Source organism: Glycine soja, chromosome 12 (genome assembly GCF_004193775.1).
Source record: "Glycine soja cultivar W05 chromosome 12, ASM419377v2, whole genome shotgun sequence".
NCBI classification, from domain to species: Eukaryota; Viridiplantae; Streptophyta; class Magnoliopsida; order Fabales; family Fabaceae; genus Glycine; species Glycine soja.
This window is the reverse complement of record NC_041013.1, coordinates 6,815,355-6,825,631: the sequence shown is the minus strand read 5'-3', so window position 1 is coordinate 6,825,631 and position 10,277 is coordinate 6,815,355. Positions and strand designations below refer to the sequence as shown.

The 10,277-nt window shown below is 31.9% G+C and overlaps 2 protein-coding genes across 2 annotated transcripts; one reads left to right on the top strand and one right to left on the bottom strand.

Annotated features, from left to right (window-relative positions):
* Window positions 1-1,152: 1,152 nt before the first annotated feature.
* LOC114378121 (GABA transporter 1-like) lies at window positions 1,153-5,185 on the top strand. The gene is made up of 7 exons (XM_028336665.1): window positions 1,153-1,489; window positions 2,241-2,471; window positions 3,004-3,101; window positions 3,360-3,546; window positions 3,656-3,786; window positions 3,915-4,148; window positions 4,716-5,185. Exons 1-7 carry the CDS (start codon window positions 1,381-1,383, stop codon window positions 5,094-5,096), a joined length of 1,371 nt encoding a protein of 456 aa, XP_028192466.1. The 5' UTR covers window positions 1,153-1,380; the 3' UTR covers window positions 5,097-5,185.
* A 726-nt stretch (window positions 5,186-5,911) lies between these two features.
* On the bottom strand, window positions 5,912-9,832 carry LOC114378162 (AT-hook motif nuclear-localized protein 9-like). The gene is made up of 5 exons (XM_028336709.1): window positions 9,293-9,832; window positions 7,836-7,903; window positions 7,589-7,720; window positions 7,160-7,324; window positions 5,912-6,522 (listed from the first exon to the last, which is right to left on the bottom strand). Exons 1-5 carry the CDS (start codon window positions 9,654-9,656, stop codon window positions 6,130-6,132), a joined length of 1,122 nt encoding a protein of 373 aa, XP_028192510.1. The 5' UTR covers window positions 9,657-9,832; the 3' UTR covers window positions 5,912-6,129.
* Between the last annotated feature and the right edge of the window lie 445 nt (window positions 9,833-10,277).

Here is a 10,277-nt window from a genome sequence, read left to right as displayed (position 1 = left end):
TCTCAGAAGAAGTCTAGATTAATTGCTCAAGCCAATTAGGAACAAGTACTAGAAAGGGAAAAACAGTTTTTGCAGTATGACAAAAGAAGGATTTTTAGAATAGAGTTGTTTAAGTGTGAAACTAAATAATAAAATTAAAAATTTACTTTTCTAATGTTTTAAATATATGGATTAATTAAAAAATTATAGAAATTAAAAAGTGAGAAATGAGTGAATATCTTTATTTTAGTTATACTTTACAATCATTAATTAATATGACTTAGAGAAATACTAGCAATACTTTTTCTGAAATTTTATTTTCAACACTCTTTCGTTCATTTATTAAAATTTGTTAAAAATCATCCATTTTAGTGAATCTCACTTATCATTTAATCATTCATTCTCCTGATTTAGATATGAAATCCATGAAAATTGATCATTCAAAAAAAAAATTAAATCAATTAAAAAAAAAGTATTGGAAACAAAATGTGTGAGAGAGAGAGTATGAATAGTATTTCTCACACGACTTAAATCTAAACCTTTTATTTAAATATGCGTAACTCATCTTGACTACGGCGTAACAACGTTGAAATTTGTTAACCGACGTCGACGCAATATATGTGGAAAATATATGTGTATGTGTGTGAAAAAGAAACTTACAATCTCATTCATCTAGCTTTCATTCGGTGGCGTATTCAACTTAGAATCTCTGTCTTCAATTTGTTCACAAAGTCGTGACAGCAAGTCAGCAATGCTTACATTGCCCAGTAAGATTTTCTCAAACATTTTGTTTTTAACATATTATTTTTATTAGTTAAAGTTCATGTAAATCTTATTAGGCTTGGAATGAGGCATACCAAATTGAAAATAATAAGACATACATATTTTCTTTTGTGTACAATAAGACATATATTACGTCTAGCATTTGTCTTGCCTGTATATCAATAGAAGAGAATATATGAGAAAAGAGTCTCTTACTAGCATATGTAATAAGACATACTTATTTTTATAAAACGTACTAAATTGAATATAATAAGACATACATATTTTAAGTGAACTTTATTGAATAGAAGAGAATATATGAGAAAAGCCTTCTCTTACTAGCATTTTGCCTTGCCTGTATATATTCCTCCTAATTATGCTAATATGAAATTTGGACAGTGAGGCCATTTTGGTCATGGTGTGATCATTTTCTCTGCTCTTATTCTTAATGAGGCTTATATCCAAGTTTGGCCGGTTGCATATTGCACAAGGCGTCTATAAAAGTAACATCACTGAAATCATTGTCAAATTGACACTGCTTTTCTCTAAAAGGACTTCAAAGTTCTGTTAGATATATAGTGTTATTCTGCTTTCGATCGCTCTATTATTCATTTGCTAAGACCTTAGAGAAGACAGAGGATGGGTACCCTGCTTCCAGATGAAAAATCAGAGAATCCAAATGCTTTGGAACAACTTCAACACCAAAAAGATGTGGATGCAGGCGCTCTCTTTGTCCTCAAATCCAAAGGTATTCCTCATTTTTTTTTATTTTTATAACCTTCTTCTTAATGTCTCTTTGTTCTTCTGTTTAGTCTTTTATGAAACATTATTTAGAGCCATAGGATTCTTGTCCTTGTTTCTTTCTTCTTCTCCCACCTTTCCTTCTTCGGAATATGCTGCACGGTTTTAAAAAGTGTTGGTCCTTCCATAACCTTTGTGAGTTCAAAAACAAAACCGCAAAAAGGAAAGGCCATGTTTCTTCCCCTAAACCAACACCAAACACCTCCACCATAATTATAGAAAGGAATATGAGCATCATATTTTATCAAGAAAAATGTTGGAGGGACACTCACAATGTTACTCAACACCTAGAAAGAGAAAATAAATATAAATATATGAAAATTTTTTATTTCTTATCTATTTAGTCAAAGAATTTGAAGAATTTTAATATCTAAAAAAATTGTCATTTAACTTTTGGTAGATGAATATACTGAATCGAAAGAAGAAGAAAAAAGCCATTTAATTTATCCCTATTATAAGTGGGAGCTTAATCATTACTAACTGGCTTTCAGTGATTTCATCGTATAAAAATCATTTCGTTGTTGATTGTTCTCCCAGCCGACTTTGATGAACGAAAAAATTGATGCAATTTTGTCTTGGTTGACTACCTTGGCATAATAATTGGAGCACATGGGATGTACTTGAAGCAATTAAGACGAGAAAATATTCTACATACATTATAAAATGGATACTATATGATATTAGGTGTGATTTTGTAGGTTCTTGGATGCATTGTGGGTACCACTTGACAACTTCGATCGTGGCACCACCTCTTCTAAGTCTTCCTTATGCATTCACCTTCCTTGGATGGACGGCTGGGATCTTAAGCTTAGTGATTGGAGCTTTGGTCACTTTCTATTCATACAATTTAATATCTAGGGTTCTTGAACACCACGCTCAGATGGGTATGCGTCAGCTACGCTTTAGAGACATGGCTCGCGATATTTTAGGTACCTCTTGTGCTCATTTTATTTGCCAGCTCTTCATTTTGCTCTATGAGTTATATTATACATATCTTTTGGCATCAACATCATCCGATACAATATTATTTACTTTTCACACTTCAAATGACTATTCTGCGCCTCAAGAATTGAATAATAAATAAAGTCTAAAAATATCATTATGGTTTGTAATTTTCTTCGAATATTATATTATTAATATGATATATTTATCGATTTTATTAATAATTAATTTTTGTCGAAAAATTTAATTATTCATATTTGAATCACTCTTTTAAATTATATTTTTTTATCCATAAAATTCAAAGATCTTATTTAAGGAGATTAAATTTAATATCCCTCAAATCAAAAACTTATTATTTATGATTTGTAATCTTATCATGCATGTGATCGATTATTTTTATTTTAGAGTTTAGAGAGCACAAGTGTTTTTATCGTGCATAATACACATACGTATATGATTAATTTTTCCTCTCCAATTTTCTTTTAACTTCTGACATCAATGTAAATCTAACCTTGGCAGGTCCAGGGTGGGGTCGTTATTTTGTCGGCCCAATTCAATTCGCAGTCTGTTATGGTGCTGTAGTAGCTTGTACTCTCTTGGGAGGACAATGCATGAAGGTTATCTTGAACAATCTGACTTATTTATCTCCATCAAAATGAAAAGTATATTTTAGATTATTAACTATGTGCATTTTTTTTTATCAGCATAAACTATGTGCATGTATTTCTTTATAATTTCAAACCGTTGGTTCTTTAATCAAAGATTACTCCATATTTTAATCTTTAAAGGTCACTTGTGAATTTTGAAAAATCAAATCGATGACCTCTACATTGCCCTTAACCTTTTATCCTTTTTCCTAATGGAAATAACTCCAGGCAATTTACTTGCTGTCAAATCCAAACGGGACCATGAAGCTTTACGAGTTTGTAATTATATTTGGATGCTTCATGCTGATTTTGGCTCAAATCCCATCTTTCCACTCTTTGAGGCACATTAATCTAGTGTCCTTGGTTCTGTGCTTAGCCTATAGTGCCGGTGCTACTATTGGTTCCATTTACATTGGTAAATTAATTTCTCAATCTTCTTTTCTTCTTTTGGTAATTTAGTAATTTGCACTTTATGCTTGGCAATTGAATTAACTTTTTTTGGTTTGCAATTCACCAATATACAGGAGACTCATCAAAAGGACCAGAAAAGGATTATTCTTTGAAAGGTGATTCAGTGAATCGCTTATTTGGAATCTTCAATGCAATTGCTATCATTGCCACGACTTATGGAAATGGAATCATTCCAGAAATTCAGGTTTGAAACAATTTGTCCCCCTCTAATTCAGCTCACGTATGGTTCAATCAAATTAATCATTGTGTAATTAAAAACAACTCATTTCCTTTCATTATTATTCACTTAATTTGCATTTTCTTCGATTATAGGCAACATTAGCACCACCCGTAAAAGGGAAGATGCTCAAGGGACTATGTGTTTGTTATCTTGTTCTTATAGTTACCTTCTTTAGTGTATCTGTATCCGGTTATTGGGCATTTGGTAATGAATCAGAAGGCCTCATCTTAAGCAACTTCGTGGACAATGGGAAGCCTCTGGTGCCCAAGTGGTTCATTTACATGACCAACATTTTCACTATAACACAATTATCTGCGGTTGGTGTGGTAAGTGACACACTAACACTATGTGGCTATAGGCCAATTTGTTTAAACTTTAAAAAATAATTTTTAAAAAACCATTTTTTATGTAAGAGTTTTTTTTAATAAACAGATAAAATTTGTTTGTTAAAAAAAACAAAATTACTTATTTTAAGTAAAAAACAGTTTAAACAAACACATTAAAAAAATCATAAAATTACTTGTATTATTTTAAAAAAAACACTTATTTTATCCCATCATCAATGTCACCACCTAAATTGAGGGTTAGTATATGTTTGATTCAATTTATTTTAGAGAAACAATTGTTCTTTTTTGTTAACTTTTGAGAGAGTTTTTGAAATTTTTGAAAAATCAATCTTTTCAAACATACAGTTATCCTCTCATGTTAACTGTTAACACGATAATTTCATATTTAAATTTTCTCTCTCTCTCTCTTTTAATGAAAATATTAAATATATCCTACCTATTTAATTTCTATCAAGAAAGAAAGAAATATAAATTTAGAGTCATATACATGAGAACCATTGAGATGCATTTCATCGTAAGAAAAATAACCCTTGAATTTTAATGCAGGTTTATTTGCAACCAACAAATGAAGTGCTAGAGCAAACATTTGGAGACCCAAAAAGCCCCGAGTTCTCCAAACGCAATGTAATCCCTAGAGTGATATCTCGGTCATTAGCTATTGCTATTTCAACCACTATAGCAGCCATGCTTCCATTTTTTGGAGACATAAACTCTCTTATAGGAGCTTTTGGCTTTATCCCACTTGACTTCATCTTGCCAATGGTTTTCTACAATTTGACATTTAAGCCATCTAAGCGAAGCCCTGTTTTCTGGTTGAATGTGATAATTGTTGTGGCTTTCTCCGCATTGGGAGCTATAGCAGCAGTTGCAGCAGTTAGGCAGATAGTTCTTGATGCTAAAAATTACCAATTATTTGCTAATGTATGATCATGTTGGACCATCCAATGAAGTTTTGTTGTTCTATGTATCATGGTTCATACTCTAGTAGTTTAAAACCAATCATTGAGTTATTTCAATTAATATAATTATATAAAGACTATTGCAGAACGAAATTATGAACTAAGGAGACTGAGACTGAGTAACTATTATAAGATGAAGCATTGTGGACACTAATTTCAACAACGCTATACATACATCGCAATTACTTGAAGGGATTTTAAGTTTTAAACTAAACATTGCTAACCACTCTCATTTTTTTTGTAACAATAATTCTTTTTGGTTACATAACCACTCTCTCATTAGTCCACTACATCTTTTTATTTATGTATAAAATTGTAAATTACATAAATCTCCTATATTCATAATGAGGGTTATCAAAACTAGATCAAGTATGGACTAAAGTTATAAGATTGACTTAACGGTGAAATGAGAAGTAAAGGGAGGAAAGAAGTTGTGGGTTCGAATTTTTCTATCAAAAAACTAACACCCGTTGTTACATGTCCGACCCCAACCAGTGACAAGGAAACACACGCTTTGATGAGAGTTGGAGTTGGTTTTTCTTGCTTTGTACTATCAGGGTAACTGTCTGGGATTGTGAACCTCCACCTTGATTCAGTCACAATGATCCACATTCTCCATAGGATTGAGCTTAAAAAGTGACAAAAATCACGCTTTAACCAAAGTTCAACTAGGCCAAAACCGTTCACAACCCCCACCCCCCACACTAGGTTTAGAAGGCAATGGTGGTCTGTCACACCTTAAGCAAGACAGTCAATTTAAGAAAGGAAAATTACTCTCATCCATTTAAGAAATAAAGCACGAAATGAAATCACCGAATGAAGCATCACATTTTTACAAAGATGACTAACGAGTTCTCTCCCACTTCACCAAAACTACATGATGAACAACTTCTCATAAAGTCAGACACTAAAAACAATTTAACCACTGGCATGAACAAAAGGAAACATAAAACTTAATCTCCACAATGAAAACTTGAAGAAAGAGGCTATTGTTGATAACTTCATAACACCATGACACTTGCACTCACATCTGCATAAGTCCTTTGGTCTGAATCGTCTGATGCGGGCTGCGGGGCCTGGCTGTCTAAATCAACAACACCATTAACAGAGGGAGAGTGCACGTTGTGATCTGGAGTAATAGCATTATCTACCATTCCATTGGATGTTGCAACAAAGACATTATCTGCTACACCATTAGCTGTTGCTGTTGGCTCAAGTGTTGTTGGTGGTGGTGAAGGACAACTCTTCTCACCTCCTGTCAACTTTGGAAGTTTCAGTTGGTCCCTTTCTGAATCTGAATTGCACAGCATAAGGGGTGCATTAGAAGATTCAGACAACTGTTTTCTCTTAATTTGTTGGCTGCTGATGTTTTGCTTGAAAGAGGCCATAACAAGCTGATGCACACGAAATAGAAAAAGTTTGAAAATGGTCTTAATGCAACAATGACCAATAATAAATATACATAGTACATCTAACAAAATTTAAAGACAACTTACATATAGTAATGTTGTTCTCTAATTAGAAATAAAGTTTCACTCCGATAATTCACCTAATAGAAGTTTGCATTAAATATGTAAAACTCTAATTCTAATTGGAGAACAATACTCAAAGTACCTGAAGAACTCTATCTAAGTTTTGTTAAATTTAACTCCCATGTCAACAATCAACACAAGGAATTAATTGTCAATAAGTTTGAACACTAATTTACATATATTTGACCCATTAAGACTACATATGATCAAAAGGTACAATCTATCTTCTATCTCAAAAAGTACAAACTACAACGGTTTTACATAAGTTCATTCAGCTTTGACAAGATTTCTTGCCATCCAAAAATTAAAGACATCTCTCATATGCCCTATATGCTCCAGTATATGTACAATACAACTATACTTGTAAATAACTCCGGAGTTATTGATTTGAATTAGCTTTCAGATTTACTTTAAGTCCCATCATGCTTCAATGTTTAATAACATAGCTTTGGTGGAATCAAATGATAAATCTCTACCACACATTTTATAAAATTCTTACTTGAATAGGGCAAGCTGCTACCAATGCACTCTCAAGAACACCTCCAAAAACTCTCCCATCAGTTCTAGCCAATGAAACACTCAACGAGCCAGTTTTACGAACTAGACCAGAAGGGCTACTAGTGTAGGTACATGCTCCAGATAAAGACAATATCTCAAAGGTACCCTGCATGTAGCACAATTAATTTGAAGAAGAAAAATCAGAAAACAAAATGTATACAAGCATAAGCACACACAAAAAAGGTGAGTGAGAGAGCTTATCTAAACATTAACATGCAAAATTTCAGTATATAATTGTTAGCAGCCTCTCTCTTTTCCTATTCCCTTAACCCAAAATCTATATAGTTCTTGTAACACAATGCAAAACTTCGATGTCAAGTGAAACACAGTAGAGAAATTAAGATTCACATGAATACTATTTATTACGTACCTCAAGTCTCATAATAACATGAGAAGCACCATTTTGGCGAATGGCCACATCTGAAACAGCACCAGTGGCAGAAAGTATGCAAACTGCTCGAGGGCCTTTGTCAAAAAATGACATTATGGTGCTGACCAAATCCTGAAGAAAATGACCAAAAACATATAATTTTTCGTTGATAGCACATTGATAGAATAGCTGTTAAACCAAGAAAAATCTGAAATTTGAACAATTCTTTTTACGAGTCTTGTATTACCTCTCCAATTTTCACAGTCAGCACATGAGGTATGATGCTTCCCCCAGCTGTTTCTGCCACAAAACCACCTGTGACAAATAAAGTTTCAAGCATGAGAAACAGATCAAAATATTTTATGCATGGAATGTTTGAAAAATAGAACATGAGATGAAAACATAGTGCATTAATTTTCTGTTCCTTTAAAAAATGCTCAAGCCAAAACAAGGAAATAGAATAAGACGTTTCATTTCGATTTATCCTTGTCTAGACGTTATCTTCAAAATTGATGACTATTTTCAAATTGCTAGTGTCTGGTTAAAAAAAAATTGAATATTACTTTTAATGTTGAAGTTAATGCACCTGATGACTTAAAAATTTATTATAAACTTTAATGGATTAATTGATCATGTTCTTGTTACATGTAGTATTTAAGAGTCCTACAATTTTTGTCTAATAGACTAATAGTCCATTTGTATTGCACAACCATTCCACCACCAAATGTTTAATAAAATAAAGATTCAAAAGCATATTTTTTAACTTATTTTTAAAACTTTTGTGTTTCTTAATCAAATTATTCGAATCTTAATTGATTTTTGAGTATTGAATAAATTGTATTGACCCTTTGACAAGGACAACTTCTTACCAATACCATAGTAAAAACAAAAAGAAAAAAAGAGAGTTCTTCCTTCACTCAAATAATTTAAACTTTAAGAATCATTTGTAAAACTTTAAAGTTTATAATAACAATTGAAAAAAAATTAAAGAATTGTTTACTTCTTTTTTGAATTAATTAATAAGGTAAATATAGTAATAAATAACTATTTATAAAATACATTTATTTTATTTTTTTAATACATCTTGATTGAAAGAAAAAATCCTGTGAAGAGCAAAAATACATATTTAATTTCATTATACTTTTTTAAAACTTTTTGGGGAAAAACTGAAAAAGTATGTTTTATCTTCTAAAACTCCCATGTAAAATAATAATAATAATAATAATAATAATAAATAATTCTGCAGCATCCTGTATTTGTTAAGAGTAATAATTTTGTTCAAATTAAATAAGATTATTATATGCAATAAAATTTTCCATTTCTCAATTAAATGATTATTATGTGTAACAAAATTCTCCCTTATTTAAATTGGTTGGGATTATTATGTGCTGCAAAATTATTATCTCATTCCAAGCATTCCTAACATGAATTTAAAATCATACTGTTTTTTGTTACAAATTTAAACTCTTATATACCAAATTCTTTTTTAAAAAAATTAAAAAAAACATAATCTTTTCTTATTCTAAAAAAAACACAATTCTTCACCAAAAAAAGTATAGTAGTTAAAAAAAAACACATTTTTTTCTCTTCAAAGACATATCGATCTTCCATGAGTTTATAAAATCAATAGTGGTGGCAAGACTCGTAACAAAACAAAAATAAATAAAATCCATGCAAATACGAACAAATAACGAGAAAACTCACCAATGGAAGCTAGAATCTGCAGTTTCCCAGAACCACGGGGGCGTCCCCGACCTCTCTTGACAGTCTGATCAGAAAATCCCGGCGGTCCCGTCGTCGCCGGCAACACAGCACTCCCGACAGCGTCGTACTTCCGAGGCCTCCCCCTCCCTCTCTTCACCATCTGTCCCGAACCTACAGCCTCGGACTTTGCTACAGCCACAACAAGCTCCGAAACAGAACCAACTCCAACGTTAACGGCGGCGCTAACAACGTTGTTGTTGTTGTTGTCGGCGTTGACATGCACCATTGGAGTGTGTGGCTCGTTCGATGTGGGGCCCAGAGTCGAAAACTCATCAGTGTCTGTCGTATGGTTCTGTTTCTCCATGAAAATATAGTTACAGATACCCTTTGAGATTGTGAACTTGGTTTCGTAACAAATTTTCTTGTGGGTGATCAAGAATAAAAGAAGAAGGTGTTAGAACACGCAACAATGTGAAGAAGAAGGTGGCAGAAGAAAAACCCGTTTTTGAGTTTCTTTTCGGCAGAATTTCTTAACTCAAGAAGTTCTGGAAAAGAAAATAACTCTTCTGTTATTCTATTTCTTTAACGTGAATTTATAAATGAAGAAAATGTGGTTTGTTTGCATGTCATGAATACCCTCACCGGGGATTTTAAATTTTGGGATAAAAAAGGACAAAATAAAATTAATACTGGTTGTTATTATTTCGTACTGCATTTGATTTTCTATTGTTTTTAATTAATATAGAGGGCGAAAGAGGAATCTCGTGGATTATGAAAATAAAAATACTTGAATATTAAATGATTTTATTTATTGGCAATTAAAATTTTAACTGCTGTGAATTAAAAATTTTAATGTTTTATAATATTTAATCAGATTTTTTGCCAAATATTATTTTCCGTCTAAAATATTGATTAGTTTTTAATATGGCATTTATTTTTATTTTTGGAAAATGTTTCTATGTGTCTTAAATCATAAATAAAAAAA

What these genes read in the sequence shown, in the direction of transcription:
- LOC114378121 (XM_028336665.1), top strand. Translation starts at nt 1,381, where the DNA reads ATGGGTACCCTGCTTCCAGATGAAAAATCAGAGAATCCAAATGCTTTG. An exon ending in CTTTGTCCTCAAATCCAAAG is followed by an intron (nt 1,490 to 2,240) that starts GTATTCCTCATT and finishes GTGATTTTGTAG; the next exon opens with GTTCTTGGATGCATTGTGGG. An exon ending in TGGGAGGACAATGCATGAAG is followed by an intron (nt 3,102 to 3,359) that starts GTTATCTTGAAC and finishes AAATAACTCCAG; the next exon opens with GCAATTTACTTGCTGTCAAA.
- LOC114378162 (XM_028336709.1), bottom strand. Translation starts at nt 9,656, where the DNA reads ATGGAGAAACAGAACCATACGACAGACACTGATGAGTTTTCGACTCTG. An exon ending in ATGTTATTATGAGACTTGAG is followed by an intron (nt 7,325 to 7,588) that starts GTACGTAATAAA and finishes TGCTACATGCAG; the next exon opens with GGTACCTTTGAGATATTGTC. An exon ending in TAGCAGCTTGCCCTATTCAA is followed by an intron (nt 6,523 to 7,159) that starts GTAAGAATTTTA and finishes CGTGTGCATCAG; the next exon opens with CTTGTTATGGCCTCTTTCAA.